This window comes from Carcharhinus amblyrhynchos, chromosome 15, assembly GCF_965287045.1.
Source record: "Carcharhinus amblyrhynchos chromosome 15, sCarAmb.v2.hapA, whole genome shotgun sequence".
Lineage (NCBI taxonomy): Eukaryota > Metazoa > Chordata > Chondrichthyes > Carcharhiniformes > Carcharhinidae > Carcharhinus > Carcharhinus amblyrhynchos.
The window spans coordinates 22,104,750-22,125,536 of NC_137338.1; the positions used below are offsets into that span (position 1 = coordinate 22,104,750).

General features: G+C 41.9%; 1 protein-coding gene across 1 annotated transcript in view; it reads left to right on the forward strand.

Annotated features, from left to right (window-relative positions):
* Positions 1 to 20,787, forward strand: part of ros1 (c-ros oncogene 1, receptor tyrosine kinase) — a 211,201-nt gene that overhangs the window by 34,425 nt on the left and 155,989 nt on the right. The window contains 7 exon segments of the mRNA XM_080204333.1: positions 2,743 to 2,891; positions 4,663 to 4,801; positions 6,311 to 6,518; positions 7,216 to 7,292; positions 12,062 to 12,181; positions 14,197 to 14,372; positions 15,127 to 15,218. Of these exon segments, the coding sequence (XP_080060459.1) occupies positions 2,743 to 2,891; positions 4,663 to 4,801; positions 6,311 to 6,518; positions 7,216 to 7,292; positions 12,062 to 12,181; positions 14,197 to 14,372; positions 15,127 to 15,218 (961 nt within the window).

Here is a 20,787-nt window from a genome sequence, read left to right on the forward strand (position 1 = left end):
AAGCTCTTTCTGATGCTCGTACTGAGAACGTGTATGTTCCATGCATACACTTCAGAGAAGGCTTTTCATATAGGTGGAGATTTTCTAGCTTTATGTTGGGCAGCGTGGTAGCACAGTGGTTAGCACGGCTGCTTCACAGCTCCAGGGACCTGGGTTCGATTCCTGGCTTGGGTCACTGTGTGGAGTTTGCACATTCTCCTCGTGTCCCTGTGTGTTTCCTCTGGGTGCTTCAGTTTCCTCCCACAGTCCAAAGATGTACGGGTTAGGTTGAATGGCCATGCTAAAAATTGCCCCCTACTGTTGTGAGATGTGTAAGTTCGTGGGTAAATGTGCAGGGATATTGGGGTAGGGTCTGGGTGGGGTTGTGGTTGGTGCAGACTCGATGGGCCAGATGGCCTCTTTCTGCACTGTAGTGATTCTATGATTTACAGAAATGCTTTTGGCACATTTTTACCCGCTATCTATTTTTTCTTTAGGGTTATTTAGGGTTAAGTACCTTACCAATATGAGGGAAGTCAGTGCTGGGAGTTGATATTTTTCACTTTTGCATTTTTAATGCAATGTCCATCTTGGTTAGTTATCTCTACAACTGTCTATTCTGGACATAAACAGATCTGGCTCATTCCTTCTCCAACCCTCATGCTAACTGATAACGGGTAGATTGATTGAACAAGATTCTCATTGTAGTTAGAACAATTGATTTTGCAGGTCTAACAAGCCAAAGAAAGGGAAAAACCATAAGGCAACAAATAAATTAAAGTGGGTGCAAAAACTCGACTAAACCCAGCCCATATAATCAAATGACTGCAAAGCCAAAAATCTTAAGTGCTGGAATACACGCAAATTATTGCGGATGCTGAAATCTGAAACCAAAGAGAAAACGCTGGAAAATCTCAGCAGGTCTGACAGCATCTGTAAAGAGAGAAGAGAGCTGATGTTTGGAGTCCAGATGACCCTTTGTCAAAACTCAAAGGACATTTAGTTTTGACGAAGGGTCATCTGGACTGGAAACATCAGTTCTTTTCTCTCCTTACAGATGCTGCCAGACCTGCTGAGATTTCCCAGCATTTTCTCTTTTGGAATCCTAAGTACCACGGTGGTGATGGTTCTTAAAATTGGCCCCCTGATCTTTTTAAGTAGCTGGTGGGGCAGGTGTGACCATAGTCCAACAGCTCCAGTATGATGTCATGGGATCTGCACCTTGGATGTATCTTCTCATTAAGTTGCTAGCAATATGGCGGAGAAATGGCCTTGGTGGCAGCTTCCACCCATTTTTCCCCACACTGCGATAGGCTGCCTCAAAGGGAAAACTCCATCCATTGGCTCACATAGTAGGAGTGGCAGCCCTAGCTGATTTCTCTCCTTCCTAACTTGGCGACATAGAGGCCAGTTGCTCAGTTTTCTCAAGAAACTCAACTCACAAGTTTATCTTCATGATTTAGTTATGTGCCATATCATTCAACCACTGAGTCTACAGGGCAGCCACAGCCTGTAACACCAGTGCAACTAATTTTCACTCCTCCTCTTCTCATTTTACTTGCTTGCCTTTTAAAGGCAATTATGGTTAATGTGACAATAGTAAACCTTCATCCTTGACTTACTATTCAGTTAATTAAGCTTTGGCAGTGTGTTTTCTAATATTTTTCTGCATGAATCTAATAAAAGAGAAAAACCAGTAGTCATTTGCAATCAATAATGGTTTAGTGTTTTGCAGGATTCTTGAATAAATCGTATAAAAATTATGGAACAGTTCACACAATAAAAATTGGCTTAAAGCAAATAAATTCATAGAGTAGAGAGAACATAGCATAGGAACAGGCCCTTCGGCCCACGATGTTATGCCTGTCATGACGCCAAATTAACCTAGTCCCTCCTGCCTGCCTCCTTCTACTTCAGAAATTTAAAAGGGAAGAGAGTCTTTTTGGTTATCACAGAACCCCTACAGTGCAAAAGGAGGCCATTGGGTCCATCAAGCTTGCACCGACAACAATCACACCCAGGCCCTATCCACGCAACCAATGTATATACCCCACTAATCCCCCTGAGACTAAGCATGGCCAACCAACGTAACCCGAATATCTTTGGAGTGTGGGAGGAAGCCGGAACATCCAGTGGACACTCATGCAGACATGGGGAGACTGTGCAAACTCCACACTGACAATCCCCTGAGGCTGGAATTGATCTCTGGCACTGTGAGGCAGCAGCGCTAGCCGCTGTGCCACTGTGCTGCCCATGCTTGCTTCAAATCCATGGGTAAATTAACTGTTGTAAAAAGATTGCACCGCTGTAAGTGCAGTATCAACCCTGCTTATTGGAAATCGATATTTCATTTAATTTAATGGGGTGGCACGGTAGCACAGTGGTTAGTGCTGTTGCTTCACAGCTCCTGGGTTCCTGGGTTCAATTCCCGGCTTGGATCACTGTCTGTGTGGAGTTTGCGCATTCTCCTCGTGTCTGCGTGGGTTTCCTCCCACAGTCCAAAGATGTGCAGGTTTGGTGGATTGGCTGAGCTAAAATTGCCCCTTAGTGTCCTGAGATGTGTAGTTTAGAGGGATTCCTGGGTAAAATATGTAGGGATATGGTGGTAGGGCCTGGGTGGGATTATGGCCGGTGCAGACTCGATGGACTGAATGGCCTCTTTCTGCACTGTAGGGTTCCTATGATTTTTCAGATTCATGTAAGTAATCATTGAGTTTATTTTTTCCTCATTTCAAAAACTATTACTGTCATGTTTTTTTGCAGAATCACTGAACGATCCTCGTCCTCCTGTGGCAAGTGCAATACACAGTACATCCATTCTATTAAAATGGGAAGAAGCAAACTCATCAGAAATAAGATACATTATTCAGTGGAGATACAGCAAACTACCTGGGCAATGGGTTTTCACTGAAGTATGTATTCTGCAATGGACTGTAACAAATGGAACACCTCAGTGTGTGTTGCAAGACAGACTAGAATGTAAAATTGAAAATAGCTGGCATTTCTATAATCACAGTAAAAAGTCTGACAACACCAGGTTTTAGTCCAACCTATTTATTTGATAATATACTCACTAGCTTTCGGGGTTACCCCCTTCGTCAGGTGAATGGAGAGTTCTGGCCTCAGACAGAGCATATAAAGCACAGACAGTTTAGAGATTACTGATTAAAATGCGAATCCTTACACCTAACCTGCTGTTCAAGACCTGAAGTGGCTGATAATGTGAGTGGAAGGAGCACTGATCACAGTTTAAAGAGATGTGTATTGTCTCCAGACAGTACAGTAAGTGAGGTTTTGCAAACCCAGGCAAGTCATGGGGGTTACAGATAGTGCGACATGAACCCAAGATCCCTGTTGAGACCGTCCTCATGTGTGCGGAACTTGGCTATCAGTCTCTGCTCAGCGACTCTGCGCTGTCGTGTGTCGTGAAGGCATGTCGCACTATCTGTAACCCCCATGACTTGCCTGGGTTTGCAAAACCTCACTTACTGTACTGTCTGGAGACAATACACATCTCTTTAAACTGTGATCAGTGCTCCTTCCACTCACATTATCAGCCACTTCAGGTCTTGAACAGCAGGTTAGGTGTAAGGATTCGCATTTTAATCAGTAATCTCTAAACTGTCTGTGCTTTATATGCTCTGTCTGAGGCCAGAACTCTCCATTCACCTGACGAAGGGGGTAACCCCGAAAGCTAGTGAGTATATTATCAAATAAATAGGTTGGACTAAAACCTGGTGTTGTCAGACTTTTTACTGTGTTTACGCCAGTCCAACGCCGGCTTACCCACATCATTTCTATAATCCCCAGAAACAACTTAACATTGTAGATGGTAGCAAATTCATGTTGATTGAATAATTGAAATTTGAATGAGGATGCAATGGCCTAGTGGTAATATTACTACATTGGTAATCCAGAAACTCAGCTAAAGTTCTGGGCATGTGAGTTCGAAACCTGCTAAGGCAGCTGATGGAATTTAAATTCAGTAAAAATATCTGGAATTAAGAATCTGCTGGTGACCGTGAAACCATTGTCAATTGTTGGAAAAACCCATCTGGTTCACAAATGTACTTTAGGGAAGGAAATCTGCCGTCCTTACCTGCTCTGGCCTACATGTGACTCCAGAGCCACCACAACGTGGTTACTCTCAACTGCCCTCGGGCAATTAGGGTTGGGCAATAAATACTGGTCAGCCAGCAACACCCATGTGCTATGAATGTATAAAAAGGTACTTGAATGTTGACCTGAATTTTAATAACACCATGTTCAGGCTAGTGGTCGAATTCTTCAAATGCACTTTGCATTGTGTCCTGCAAACGTTGTTTTAATGAATATTCATGAGACGCAAATGGAATTTGTGCTATCTGCTAGTGGGATAAGCAATCTGCCATTAACCCGCCATTCAGAGAATTGCAGCATGATTTGACACCGGCGGGATTCTAACTTTCTGACTCATGCCAGGTTCACTGCAGTTGCTATCCACCAAACCCACCTCAGGCTGGCTGGGACAATTCCGACCCTAAAGTCTATATGACTGCCCACTTTGTCTAATTTTGTTTTAGCATATTTGCCCATTGAAGGGCACAATGTTAAGAAGTAAAATTGGAGTGAACCAACAGCAAAATACAACAATGTTCTTTGAAACTTTGTAAAGATGTTGATTTGTTATTTGTGTTTCTGCAGGTTGTTGAAGATACAAAATATAATGTCACAAAATTGCACCCATACACTGAGTATGTCTTTAGAGTGATATGGATAATAACGGGCAACTTGTATAAATACTCCCCTGAAAGCCGCTCATACAGAACCAAACCATATGGTGGTATGTTACTTTAAAGAATTTATTGACATAAATAAGATGTATCTTTGTGTGGTTTCTAAGATGCAATGCTTTTAAAATGTGTTCTAGTAAACTATTAGAAAAGGTGCTCTGAACCAAATACCTTCAGTTTTGTATTTGTTTTTTTTGGCAAAAGACACGCCATAGAAGAGATAAATTTTTGTTTAACACTTGGATGAGCAATTTAAGTTCATGCTACTTTCAAAGATATCCATATATAGACTTGTGCTTGGACTGCATGAGAAGCCATGACCACCTATAGGCAGGCTGTTCCATAACCTGTGAACTCCGTGGCATCATATCTGGAGGGTAGCCAAAGGTGGGCTGGTGGAACCCCCTTTCCCCCAGAAAAGTTCAGACACAGCCTCAGATAAGAAGTTCATAACTGAAGACTGAAATGAGAAGATATTTCTTCACTAAATGAATTGTAAACCGTTGGAGTTTTCTACTCCGAAAGCTGTGGTTTCTGGCTGGGTTTAGTATACTCAAGCTAGAAGTCAATAAATTTTGAATACCAAGGACATTAAGGGATATGGAGAAAATGCAGGAAAGTTGGCTTAAGACGAGAAAATCAGCCATTATCTTGTCGAATGTAAGAGCAGAATTTAAGGGTCAAACTGCCTATTTCAACTCCTCCTTACATGAGGGTGTCTCAATCCACTCTGCTGCAACAAAGTGCCAGCGACCCAGGTTCAATTTCCACCTTGGGTGACTGCCTGTGGGGAGTTTGCACATTTTCCCTGTGATTGCATAAGTTTCCTCTGGTCGCTTCAGTTTCTTCCCACAGTCCAAAGATGAGCAGGTTATGTGCGTTGGTCATGCTAAATTGCCCCTTAATGTCCAAAGATGTGGGTTTGGGGGATTAGTAGGGTGAATGCATGGGGTTATGGGGATATTGCTTCTCTGTCGGAGAGTCGTGCAGACCTGATGGGCTGAATGGCCTCCTCCTGCATTGTAGGGATTCTATGCTGATAATAAAGCTGAACTCTAATGGCAGTGTGCTGACAAATTAAAATGGGCACCTTGGCATTGATTGTAACTTGCAGCTTTATTGAATTTTGCGGAATTTGTGTGTCAGGTTCATTGGTGAAATCATCTTCTGGCATTTTAAATTATTGGCTTGATAATACTGGGGAAAGGAAGCCTGCTTGTGCCTCTGCAGGGGTAAGCACCAAAGGTGAAGTGATTGAGAATAATGCTCATTTAAAAATGAGTGGCGGAAATGGAAAGATAAAGTTCTGCCTCTGAGTTGATTTGCAAAAGGAGTAGTTTTATTTCGGGTGCCCGAAGAACAATTTTCAGCTGTTATTCATTGGTAAAGATTTGCTCCATCACATTTAACCTCAGGAAATGTGATTCTATTTTTATTACTACTGCAGGAAGTATTATTGCAGTTTTGAACAAATTAATTTCAGATTGTCCAACTGACATGTTGTATTATTGGAAAGAAAATGTTTCTTACAGTCTTATGTTTTGTGTGTTTTCTTTTAGTCCCATCATCGGTACCACTAATCATTAGGGCTGAAAGTCCTAGTCCTTCCTCAGTGGTTGTTGAGTGGAAACCACCCATGTTTCTTAATGGACCATTAGTTGGCTACCATATTGAGCTTCAGAGTGGTACTGAACATATTCTCAGGGATGCAAATCAGGGACAACTACGTTATTCTATTTATCCTACTAAACCAGGCACAACATACAGGTACTATATACATATATGTATAAATATGTGCACATATGGCTTTAACAAATGTATGGTGTAGGATGTCTTAATTGAATATAATTTAGGCTCAGAATAATGATGATAATGTAACATCTGGGCAGTTAACCAATAAGATATCAAAATATCCTCCACTATCACTTTTATTCCTGTTTCTTTTTAAATTAGATTTTAGTTTAGTTTATTTCTTAATGTCACAAATAGGCTTATATTAACAGTCCAACAAAGTTACCGTAAAAATCCCCTAGTCACCACACTCCGGCCAATGTTTGGGTACATTGCAGGAGAATTTAGTATGGCCAAAGCACCTAACCAGCACATCTTTTGGACTGCGGGAGGAAACCGATGCACCTGGAGTGAACCCACGCAGACATGGGGAGAACATGCAAACTCCACACAGGCAGTGACCCAAACCGGAATTGAACGTAGGTTCCTGGAGTTGTGAGGCAGCAGTGTTAACCACTGTGTCGCCGTGCCACCCTATGTTGTGTCAAGATGAAAATATTTTGGAGCCAGTTGTTCAGAAATTTTATTGTCTTCTATGAAATTGAAATTCGACAAACTGCACATTTTACAGGGAAATATAATATTGAAGACAAGTCTATATTTAATTAGGTTTCTCTACTGCTATGTCAATAGTCTTTATTGACTGACTACAGTTTCTTTGTGTGACATATAGGTTTTCCATAGCCGCAAGAAATATTGAAGGACTTGGACCTGCAGCCATTATGAATGTCAGCACACTGCCTCAACCAGGTAATTAATCTGGTAAAAGTTAACTATGATTAGTGGTGCTGCCTTGTGGCTTATAATATTATTTTCATGTTTGTTAGAAGCATGTTTTTACATTTTTCATTCTTCAACCAAGCAATTACTTTCCAGCTCTGAAGAAGTGTCACAAACTCAAAAAATTGACTGTTTCCCTATGCAAGGATGTTGCCAGATCCGCTGAATTTTTTTAAAAAAAAATTCTTATCCATCCTGGCATAGCTGATGAGATCTCTTTTCCAATGCCAGTCTGTATTCAGCCTATCCCACTTGTTATAATTCCATTTTCATAGCGATTGGGGTTCTTGTGAAAAAGATTTAATAGGGCAAATATCCCTAGTGGTGATATCTGTACTTTGGGTAAGACTTGGACATTAGGTCATGGTGTATTGATATTGGCTGTCCATGTAATGTTCTCTTTAAATTGTGTGATAACCTGAAAATCACCAGACAGTTCAGCGAATGTTCAGTCAACTGATTCATAGAATGAAGGGGTTGACTTATGAGGAAAGGTTGAGCAGGCTGGGCATATACCCATTGGAGTTTAGAAGAAGGAGCGGTGATCTGATTGAAACATGTAAGATCCCAAGGCTACTTGACAGGGTGGATGCTAAGAGAATTTTCCCCCAGGGGTCACAGTTTAAAAATTAGACATCTCTCATTTAAGTTCGAGATAAGGAGAATTTTATTTTCTCTTGTGGGCCATTGGTCTGTGGAACTGTCTTCCCCAGAGGGTAGTGGGGGCTGTGTCATTAAATATGTTCAAGGCTGAGTGAGATTTTTGATCGGATGGGGAGATGAGAATTGTGGGATGAGTGGAGGGGTGGCAGACAGGAGCTGAGGCCAATCAGATCAGCCCAGATCTTATCAAATAGGAGAGCGGTCTCAAGGCGCTGAATGATTTGAAAGACAAGGAATAATAGGTATCTGAAATGAGGTGGGTGGCACAGACTAGTTGGCCCAAATGACCTGTTTCTGTCTGTATATTCCATGTAAAAGCAGTGAAAGAGCTGTAAAGTTGATTGAGATCTTGGGATATAGAACATAGAACATTACAGCACAATACAGGCCCTTCGGCCCTCAGTGTTGTGCCGAACTATGTCCAATCCCAAGATTAAGCCATCCCCTCCCTATAACTCTGGACTACTCCGTGTGCCTATCCAACAACCGCTCGAAAGTTCCCAAAGTGTCCGACTCCACCACCACAGCAGGCAGCCCACTCCACACCTCAACCACTCCATGAACCCCACAGTCATGCCTCCAACAGCCACATCCACCCAAGGAACTGTGTAACATGCATGCTTATGATCATGCAGTTAACCTTGGCAGCATTCTTTCTATTTTGCATTTGTCCCAGGTTTTCGTGCGCATAGTTTTGACCAAAGTTGCCATCTCTTGTCAGATAATTGATACTACCCTTTTCTGTAAGTGCCCTGGAACACAAAATACTCTTAATAGAGTCATAGAGTTTACAGCATGGAAACAGGCCTCTGGCCCAACTTGTCCATGCTGCCTTTTTTTAAAAACCCCTAAGCTAATCCCAATTGTCCTCATTTGGCCCATATCTCTCTATACCCATCGTACCCATGGAATAATCTAAATGTTTTTTAAAAGACAAAACTGTACCCGCCTCTATTACTACCTCTGGCAGCTTGTCCCAGACACTCACCACCCTCTGTGTAAAACAACTGCCCCTCTGGACACTTTTGCATCTCTCTCACCCTAAACCTATGACCTCTAGTTTTAGACTTCTCTACCTTTGGGAAAAGATATTGACTATCTAGCTGATATGTGCCCCTCAATATTTTATAGACCTCTATGAGATCACCCCTCAGCCTCCTACACGCCAGAGAAAAAAGTACCAGTCTATCCAGCCTCTCCTTATAACTCAATCCGTCAAGTCCCGATAGCATCCTCGTAAATCTTTTCTGCACTCTTTCTAGTTTAATAATATCCTTTCTATAATAGGGTGACCAGAATTGCACACAGTATTCCATGTGTGGCCTTACCAATGTCTTGTACAACTTCAACAAGACATTCCAACTCCTGTATTCAATGTTCTGACCGATGAAATCAAGCATGCTGAAAGCCTTCTTCACCACTCTGTTCACTTGTGACTCCACTTTCAAGGAGCTATGAACATGTACCCTTAGATCTCTTTGTTCTATAACTCTCCCCAACGCCCTACCATTAATTGAACCAGGGCAGGACTTACTCAACCTACCAAAATGCATCACCTCACATTTTCTAAATTAAACTCTATCTGCCATTTGTCAGCCCATTGGCCCAGTTGATCAAGATCCTGTTGCAATTGGAGATAACCTTCTTCACTGTCCACTATGCCACCAGTCTTAGTGTCACCTGCAAACTTACTAACCATGCCTCCTATATTCTCATCCAAATCGTTAATATAAATGACAAATAACAGTGGACCCAGCACTCATCCCTGAGGCACACCGCTGGTCACAGGCCTCCAGTTTGAAAAACAACTCCCTACAACCACTGTGTCTTCTGTGAAGAAGCCAATTTTGTATCCATTAGATACCTCACCCTGGATCCCGTGAGATTTAACCTTATGCAATAACCTAACATGCGGTACCTTGTCAAAGGCCTTGCTGAAGTCCATGTAGATAACTTCAATTGCATTGCTGTCACCTACCTTCTTGGTTACCCTTCAAAAAACTCAAATTTATGAGACATGATTTTCCACTCACAAAGACGTACTACCTGCCCCTATTCAGAACTTGCGTCTCTGTATGCCTGTAGATCCTGTCTCTCAAAATACCTTCCGACAATTTACCCAACACAAATGTGAGGCTCACTGGCCTGTAGTCCCCAAGGTTTTCCCTGCAGCCCTTTTTAAACAAAGGCACAACATTTGCCACTTTCCAATCTTCAGGCACCTCACCCGTGACTATCGATGATTCAAATATCTCCGCTTGGGGACCCGCAATTTCCTCCCCAGCCTCCCACAATGCCCTGAGACCTTCATCAGGTCCTGGGGATTTATCTGTCTTGATGCGCTTTAAGACATCCAACACCTCCTTCCCTGTAATATGCACACTTCTCAGACACCACTATTTATTTCTCCAAGTTCCCTAACATCCATGCTTTTCTCAACAGTAAATACTAATGAAAAATATTCATTTAGGATCTCACCCATCTCTTGTGGATTTGCACATAGATGACCTTGTTGATTCTTAAGAGGCTCTACTCTCCCTTGTTACTCTTTTGCCTTTATGTATTTGTAGAAGCTCTTTGGATTCTCTTTGCCTTATCTGCCAAAACAATCTCGTGACCCCTTTTTGCTCTCCTGATTTCTCTCTTATCTCTACCCCTACACTCCCTATACTTTTCAAGAGAATCACTTGCTCCCAGCTGTCTATGCATGTCATGCGCCTCTTTCTTCTTCTTGACCAGGGCCTCAATATCCTGAGTATTCCAGGGTTCCCTACTCCTGCCAGCCTTGCCCTTCACTCTAACAGGAATGTGTTTACCCTGAACCCTGGTTAATACAGTTTTGAAAGCATGCCACTTACCAGACAATTTCTGCTGGTATCAAATGGTGAAATATATATAGGTTATAATAAAAATAACTGTACTATTGCTCTGCCAAAATATTTAACTCAAAAGCAAATAATTTCATCTTTTGCAGAGATATCTGGAAGCCTTTGCCTTTCCCCAGACTCCCCCCAGTTAACTTTTGAAAGTTCCTGCCTGATACCATCAAAATTGGCCTGGCCCCAATTTAGAATTTTAACTTTTGGGCCAGACCTATCATTCTCCATACTATCCTAAAACCAACAGAATTATGGTCACTGTCCCAAAGTGATCCCTCACTAACACTTACGTCACCTGCCCTTCCTTACTTCCCAAAAGGAGGTCAAGTTTTGCCCCCTCTCTAGTCGGGCCATCCACATACTGATGTTTATTTATTAGTGTCACAGGTCGGCTTATATTAACACTGCAATGAAGCTATTGTGAAAAGCTCCACATCACCACATTCCGGCACCTGTTTGGGTACACTGAGGGGGAATTTAGTATGAACAATGCACCTAACCAGCATGTCTTTCCAACTGTGGGAGGAAACCGGCACACCCGGAGGAAACCCACACAGACACAGGGAGATTCTGCATAGTCACCCATGATGAGAATCGAACCTGGGTCCCTGGCACTGTAGGCAGCAGTACTCTAACCACTTCATGAAGTAACCTATTCACTTTTAGCCAACTACCAGGAATCTAGTACTGCACTGCTGCATCACTTTCACTTAGATGACATTGAATGGAAAAATCACCCTAATTTCCACTGTTCATACCTACAAGAAGAATGCTGAATTGGATTTCCTAAATAGGAGCCACTTTTGAAATGTCTTGGTTGTTTCACAAGTTGACAGCCTAATTTTTTACAGAGTTGTGACTTCATTTGGATGTGTTTGGCCAGTTGTCAGTCTGGCTGTGAATCATTAATGAACACATACGTTTTAGTGGAAGATGAAAATCGGTGTTCAACTCATTGCATTTGAATCATGTCTGTTGTATTGACTATGAATCATTACTGACAGCAGTTGCTAAAGAAATTTGTGACTCAGAACTAATAAACCCCTTTTGAGAAAGAAGACTGTGTAAGGAAATGGAGGTTGAAGTAATGGAAATTCTGCTGGTATTAATATGGGGAACTGTATATAGGTCACAATATAATTGTATGACTGCTCTGCGAAAAGTTTAACAAAAAAGCAAATCATTTCATTTTTGCAGAGCTGTCTGGAAGTCTGGCACTTTGGTTGTCGAGACAGAATGCCCTATATGAAAGTAAACCAGGAGATTTGGAGGAGATGTCCTGTTCCAGAACAGATTGGATTACTCACAGCATCACTGGTACAGTTAATTCCTTCCTCTCTTTTGGATGCAAACAAGCTGTCCAGCTTCCTGGTAATCCACAGTCAGTTGGTTCACTCGGTTAATTTGAGATGTGCAGCTACAATGAAACCTTGACTGAATACAGTTATCTGTTTTCCTTCCTGGTGTATTAATAAAATAAAAATTAATTAGAGATAATTGGCAAAGCTCCAGAGTAGATTTTTTTTTATACACAGTGAGTTGTTATGACTGGGCGTACGTTATTTGAAAAGTTGCTGGAAGCAGATTCAACGGTAAAATTGAATATATACTTGAAAACAAGAAGTATGCAGGGCTATGGGGAAAGAGTGAGAGAGTCAGACTAATGATTAGCACTGCTGCCTCAGTGTCTGGGACCCAGCTTTGATTCCTGGCTTGGGTCACTGTCTGTGCAGACTCTGCACGTTCTCTCTGTGCCTGCGTGGGTTTCCTGTGGGTGCTCCGGTTTCCTCCCACTGTCTGAAAATGTGGCTATTGGGTGCATTGGCCATGCTGAATTCTCCCTCAGTGTACCCGAACAGGCATCAGAGTGTGTCAGCTAGGGGATTTTCACAGTAAATTTGTAACAGTGTTAATGTAGGCCTAATTGTAACTCTAATAAAAATCTTAATTGGATAGTTGTTTTAAAGAACTGGGCCAGATGCGATGGATTGAATGACATTCTGTCTGTATAATTTTTTGCTTATTTATAAGGCAAACACAATAAAAGCTGCACAGTTGTGCTTGAAGTCTCTATTTGGTGATATTTTTCTGAACTAATGATCAAAGGTTAGAACATTTCATTTCTTTTTGTACATTGGTGTCAGTCAGTGAGGTTTTGGGGCTGTTTAAAAAGGAGGGATTAATGCTGTTAGTACATGCCCAATGTGAGGAAATAATTTTTGTTCTTGTATAGACAGCTGTCACTTTTAGAAACAGACAAATTCACCAATGTATTTAAACAGGAAAATTGTATTATCACAGCTAATCCGAGCACAAGCCACTCAGAATTCAGCAGATTTTGTTTTGTTGCAAAACGCACAGAGCTAGTGATTGTTCAATTAATTTTCTGTCATCAGTTGAAAACTTGGAAATGAATTAGATCTTGGCTTTGCATGAGACATGGTAATCATCTCCATGTGTAACCTTTGGTTTTATAATTCATTGCATGCATATCAGTGCTGCCATCCCCTGGTGCAGGAGTCTTGTGCTTGTATATATGGCCTGTCAAACCAGCTAAAGAATAATCCCATTGAGTTTAGAAGGGAGGTGATTTAATCAAAGCATTTAAAATAATAATGAGATTCGATAAGATGGATATAGGGACACTTCATTCGAGGTTCATAGAAACCTTACAGGGCAGAAGATGCCATTTGGCTCATGGAGTCTACACCAATTCTCTGACAGAGTATCTTATCCAGGCCCTCTCCCCCACCGTATACCTGCCACCCCACACATTTACCATGGCTAATCCATCTAACTTGCAAATTTTGGACAGTGGGAGGAAACCGAAGTACCTGAAGAAAACCCATATGGACACTGGGAGAACATGCAAACTCCACACAGATAATCACGCAAGGCCAGAATTGAACCCAGCTCCCAGGCACTGTGAGGCAGCAGTGTTAACTACTGTGCTGTCCTATTTCCTTTAGTTAGAGATTCCAGAACATTATGTCATATCTTAAAGTTAGAGCTTTGCTATTTCGGAGAGAAGTGGAGAAGTATTCTTTTCACACAAAGAGTAGTCAAAATCTGGAACTTCTGACTCCAAAAGGCTGAAAATTCTGGATTATTGAAATTTCCAAGACTAAAATAAATAAATTTAATTAGGTAAGGGTATCACAGGATAGGGATCAAAGATGGCCAAATGGATTTGAGTTATAGCTTGACCATGATTTTATGGTGACCTGTCTCAAGAGCCTGAATGGTCTGCTCCTAGTCCTGATAATTCAGTAACGTAACTAAACACTTGTTTGCTTGTGTCTCCCCCCCACTCCCCCCTGCTGATGGATTAGGAATATCTGGTGACATACATAAGAAAGAGCTCTACATTGCTGAGGGGCCACACATCTGGGCACTGTCGGTTGGCAGCTTGAACCATTCTTATCTGGTTTATCAGAGTGACAGATTTATCAGTGATCTCTCTGTTGACTGGTTGTACCACAACCTTTACTTCGTAATAGGCCAACAGGTAAATTTTTTTTGACACATGAAGCTTACTGAGTAATGTTATTATTTCCAAAGACTAATTCGATTTTTTTTTTGCTACTTGTATTTAGTAATGTGTTTTTGATTTATAATCCGGAACATTTCCCTCCTTGTTGACTCTAAGTCATAAAACAATATTTTATTAATTCTAGATAGCCCTTCTCTATTTTACCAGTAAAGACATTGGGTGGGATTTTACGGCCTCACTGAGAAGAGACTGGAAATTCCCATCCGAGGTCAACAGAGATTTCTGTTGTCGGACCCTTGCCCATTCCAATTCTGGGAGGGCGAGGTGATAGAATTCATTGTTATCTGGGTGAATTTCGGGTAATTTGAAACCTGCAACTTACTGTAGTTGGTTTCTCAGTCATTGGCTACCTGAATTTATCCCCACAGTTCCTGATCCAAACTTTCAGCTTGGAGGTCTGCAGCATTCTCCCATTAATATTCCCATCTCTTAATTCTGTACAAAGCAATTCTATGTCTGCCCTTCAAACCATTTCCGAGGTGAAATGAAGTGCCTGTTTCTTTTTCTTGTTGCCATGTGTTCTTCCGTGGTTTCAACAATTCCCAATGCTTGATGGCATTCCTGACTCTCTAACATACTTCAGCCCCTGGAAAATGAAAATGTTGTGGTATTTGTTTTACATCGGGTAGTGATTGAGATCTTGAGATCACTTTATAGTTTTTGCAGCTCTACTGGTGGTGATTAAAAATTCACTAATCTTTTTTCATAGGTGTTACGATGTGATATGAGAAACTGTTCCACCGAAGTTGTTGTTCTGTTAACTTCCTCTCCAGTTAAAACTGTAGCAGATCCATTCAATGGGTGAGTTAAATGCCTTGTGAAGCTATTTGATCTCCGATTAAGGTGCTTCTTTCAATAGTTTCTTATTCATTCATGAACCGTGATGGTTTACATTACTGGTGAAGGAATGATGCCTTATTAACATGTTACATTAACATGCTGCCTGCAATGAGTATAAAATTGTTATCAATATTATGGCTGTTGTGTATGTTGTACTTTTTTTATATCTTGGAGCTATGCAGAGATGACACACCAGTTTTTATGTGCATAAGGACCTTACAAGAATTGTTTTTAAATGTTTGCTCCTCAGTTAGAGCTCTTGACTTCCAGCAACTTTTATAATTTGTTTATGGAGTCCACACCAGATTTAACTAATCGAGCAGAGTGAATATCAAAAGTAAGTTCTCTCATATTCAATCATAGAACAATTCAACACAGCATATTCCCCCCACCCTTGTAAATCTAAAGACCTTGGGCATGATCTTATGAAAATTAAGTGCCGAACAAGCAAGAAAGAGAGAATGTTGCTGGATTTTTCAGCAAGCCATAAGTCACAATCTTATAGCACTCAGTGCAAAGAGCCCAGATACAATTCTCACCATTGAATCAGATCAACCATGCCCTTACCCTCGTACAGCAGCCTCAGGGGGCTGAACGGTTCACTCTTGCTTGAATTTGTATGTTCATATCTCAACTGAACAACCTTTAGTGACCTGGTGCTTTACCAATCATGATGCTGTACCTCACTCAGAGAGACTTTTCCATGTGTGAGCCAAGGAAGTCCTCTTCTTTGACCAACACGCCTTTGTGAAGTGACTCCACTTTAAACATAAATTACGCTTTTTCCCTCGAAGATCATGAATCAATGGGCACTTCCACTGCAATGGGACGTACATTGATGATACTGTTGAGGTCTTTTTGTCCGTAATCCTTGCACTTGAGTTGGTTAGGCACCTGTGTCTGCAATCCCAAATTAGAAGGTGCATTTCTGTGTAACGTCTTCAAATCAAAAATGATTTGGGCTGCCAGGTTTCAGGCTTTTTCCAAGGTTAAGTCATCGTCCCCCATGAGGAGATGTTCCCTAATTCATGCAGTTGCTCACAAATTAGTTTGTTAGTTAGTTTGCCAGATTTACGTATAGAACCCAATTGTCGCAATGCTGCCCTCATTGTTTCATAGACTCACCATTTCCCAGGTATCTCTTGCTGTTTGGTCATCCCACTTTTCTTTGGCCTGAAGTGTTTCTTTGATAGCATCTGGCTCTATAAAACAGTAGTAAAATTAATATTTATTAGTCATAAGTAGGCTTACATTAACACTGCAATGAAGTTACTGTGAAAATCCCCTATTCCTCACACTGTTTGAAATCACTGTGGGAGAATTTACCATGGCCAATGCACCTAATCAACACTGTCTTTTGGACTGTCGGAGTAAACCAGAGCACCCGGAGGAAACCCACGCAGACACGGGGAGAATGTGCAAATGCCACACAGACAGTGATCTAAGCTGGGAATCGAACCCAGGTCCCTGGTGCTGTCAGGCAGCAATGCTACCCACTGCGCCACCATGTAGATATATCTTCTGTGAGCTGCTTTGAATGTTTGCTGGCCTTCTACTCCAAGACAACATAGTAGTATTGCTGCTTTGTGAATTGCTGCTGCATCTGGACTGTCCAACCCAGTACATAAACATAAGAACCTAGGAATTAGGAGAGAGAGTAGGCCATTCAGCCCCAAGGGCCTGCTCTGCTTTTCACTAAGATTAGGCCTCAATTCCACATTCCCACCTATCCCTGATATCCTGTGACTCCCTTGTAAGTCAAGAATCTATCTACCTCTGCCTTAAACATACCAAATGACTCTGCCTCCATTGCTGTCTGGGGAATAGAGTTCCATAGATTCACAACACAGAGAGAAAAAAACTTCTCATCTCCATCTTAAATGGGAGTCCCCTTATTTTTAAACTGTGTCCCCTAGTTCTAATCCTGTTGTGAGCAAGGAGGCACGGGTAGATGTCCCTATGATGAAGGAAACCATGCAAGAGTTTGTAAATTTAAACCTTTCTCCTCATTGGCATTTAGCTGTACTTTTGAGCTATGCAGAGATGACACATCATTCAATGTGTGTAGGCCTTTAGTTAAAGAATTTTAAAATATCTGCTCCATGCTTGCCGCTTTTCGCTTCTGGCAGTTTGACGGTTTGTTTACTGAATCTGCACCCAGGCTTAACTAATCAAACACAGTGAGCATTAGTAGCAAACAGACTCAGATAATCAAACACAGAACAATTGGACACTATAATATGTTACTCAGTCTTCTTCCTTGGTGGTTATGATTCTGTTTGTTTCCTTTCATATTTATCAATCATATAATGCATATTCTTTCTCGTGGTTTTCTTGCTAATTCAATCTGGAAACAATATTGAGATGCAGTCACCATGTGAGTTATTCGCCCAGCCACGTTTTTATTCTTTCATGGGGTAGGTGAAGTGAAGGTCACTGGCTGGGCCAACAATTGTGGCCTATCTCTGATTGCCCTGGAGAGAGTGGTGGTAAGCTGCCACCTTGAACCACTGGGATCCAAGAGTTGTTGGGACACCTACAATGCTGTTGGAAACCAGAGCTCAGGAGAGGATGTGTGCTTGGTGCTAATCTCTGGGGCCTATGTCTTTGTAAGGGCTGGGATCAGGCAGCACCACCCCTCTCTCCAGCAACTGCAAGGTGGGCACTCCGCTCCAGGACAATGCCTAAGATCTGATTGCCCTGGAACAGCAGCTCATGTCCAAATGGCCATTTGTTTTGACAGCCAGGGTGCATTCTGGATGATGTACTCCATGTTGGCCCTTTACCGCACGCAGTCTCCTGTGCATGCACCAGCTCTCTAAAGGAGACTGTATGCTATTTCAGAACTTGCTGTCTCTCATGGGCAATTGAAATATCTTCGCTAAAGCTTGGCAGAATGAAGATTTGGGTAATTCTTGTGAGATTTTAAGTTTCTTATTTTCCACCTATACAAATTCGATTGATTTATTACAGTGTTCCTGTTGCTTTATTCATGTGTGATAATCTTGCTGAGGCTAATCTTCCATCAACATCAGCCTTTATTTACAATGTGCATGAAGTGCCACTCGGTCAAACCCTGGAGTCCTTTGACTGCCGGCCTGAGTGAAGCCAGCCAGTTTTAAACCTATTGACTCTCCTTCCCCATTGGGTGAGTCTCCACTTGCCTAATGAGGGAGTTTGTATATTACGAGGCCTGTAGGGAGATCCATTGATGACCCACTGTAGCTATCATAACATCCCTTTCCCCTCAAGTCTGTTTCCTCCCCAACAACCCTGCCGTGGGAGGACCTTTATGCAATGTGTCTGCAGCCACTTGGAGTGTGCATTGATTGTAATTAAGAACATGGAACCCATAAAAGGCTCGGTGAGGTCCACATGCACTTGTACCCAGGGCCTGCAAGACCACTCCCGTGGATGTAGGGAGGCTGAGGGGGGAGTTTTTGATTTTCTTAGCACGACTCATTCTGTCTGACCAAGTCGGTTATATGTGCATCATTGTTAATTCCACAGCCTAGTCTGTCTCACAATATGTCATTTAGGGTGGCCCAGATTCACAGTCCTCTGCCAATTAGCCTGGTCAGATATTTGGTAGCGGAATCCCCAGTGGTTAGCCCTGTCATGTTAAAGTGATATCGCTGGAGTACTATGGAAGATTTTAGGTTAACTAAGTCCACTAATTCACGAAAGGTTTTCTAGTCAGGACCATCCGGGTAGGTCAGACTTTTTATTATTCTGAAGGTCGGGATCCTGCATGCTATCAACCGGAACACTTCCTGCTTCTCATCACCTTCAATATTGTTAGCCCAAAATAAGTAATGCATGCATTTTGCATATTGGGCCCAGTCTTCAGTGCTTGCATTGTAGGCTTCATGTTTACCAAAAAGATGCGTTTTTCTTACCAGTGGATTACTTGTCTCGTCAATATTGATTGTTTGGAGGGAACAAAAAAGCTTTACTCCTCATTGCCAATGCTGAGGCAAGCCTTCCATTACCATTATTCTCATTTACAACATACATAAAGTGCATAATGTGTACAGGTCACGTCCCAGAGCCCTGTGACTGCTGGCCTGAATGGAGCCAGCTGGCTTTAAGCCCCCTGCTGCACTTTCCCTTTTGGGCGAGCCTCGATTCTTGTTCTATAAGCCCCACGGAGTGATCTGTTGATGATTTCCCATGGCTGTCATAAAATTGTGCATGATAGTTTACACATAACCATTACTGTTGAATCATTACTTTTTCATTTCTTTCTTGCAGTCACTTTATTTCTTTGATTAGTTACTGATAGGCTAATATCCTAATGATGACATAAGTCATGCTAATCATCCCTGTAAATTTCTTCATTAGGCCCTCATATTTCTAATTACACACAACTCTATAGGTCCTTCCTGGGCCAAGCATCTGGCCCTCGGTGGTGGTGGACTGAGAGTGTATGAACCCTGAAACTGAGTGAGCCGCACGTACCACACACTCACCTCCTCTCTCTTCCCAAAAGCCGTACCACACAGTCGGCCAGGAGAGGAGGAAAATCCTCTTTCATATGATTTCTACTCAAAGTGTGCACCACCAGAGATGAACACAAGGTCGGTGTTAGTTAAGTGCTTAGCTCAGCCTGTGCCCCCTTCCCTCTGGTGACTTGTTTCTTTCGATTCTGCTTCTAAAGCAAAGTTAGTTTGATTAATTAGCTTGGCTCCTTGGCACCGTGGCCATTTTTATTAATTACTCATTTTTTTTAAATTGTCAGTTTATTGCTTTGATTTTTTTTTTGGTCAACCAGTCGTTTTATGTTTGCTTCATATCCATCTTTTAAATTCATGTTATGTGTTGTGAAACAGCCCTCAAGCAGATGCTGTTGGCTTTCTTGCTGAAATGGAAAAGCTCACAAGAAGTCTAAGCACTTTTAGGAGGACTTGGCTAAAGAGGAACAGCAAGTGTTGGAAATGCACAGCACATCAGGTAGTATCTGTACAGAGAGAAACTGAGCTTGGTGACCCTTTGTTAGAGCTAATGAGGATCATTGCCCTCAAGTGTTTACTCTTGTTCTCTCTCCACAGTTGCTGCCTGCTGAGTATTCATAATGTGGAAACGCTAGTAGCATTTGCTACCAAGTAAACCTGTTGAACTTTAACCTGGTGTTGTGAGACTTCTTACTGCTGAGTATTTCCAGCATTTTCTGTTTCTATTTTAGGTATCTGCAGTACTTTACTCCACCCTGGGCATTTGTATTTTCAATTTAACATGAGAAGGTATCCATCACTCGATGCAAAGTTTTTAATTTTTCAGTTAACAAAGCTCATTTGTGTGAATGGAAATAGCATGCTTTGCCGGTGACTTGGTTAATGCTAATTTACTAAAAGGCTTTGCCATTTTTAAACTCAGAGGTGAAACCACGAGCCATGCACCAATAGAATACATTACTGTTAGTTTAAGCTCATAGCGCCAGTGACCCAGTTTCGATTCCCTGTTTGGGTCACTGTCTGTGTGGAGTTTGTATGTTCTCCCTGTGTCTGCTTGGGTTTCCTCCAGGTTCTTT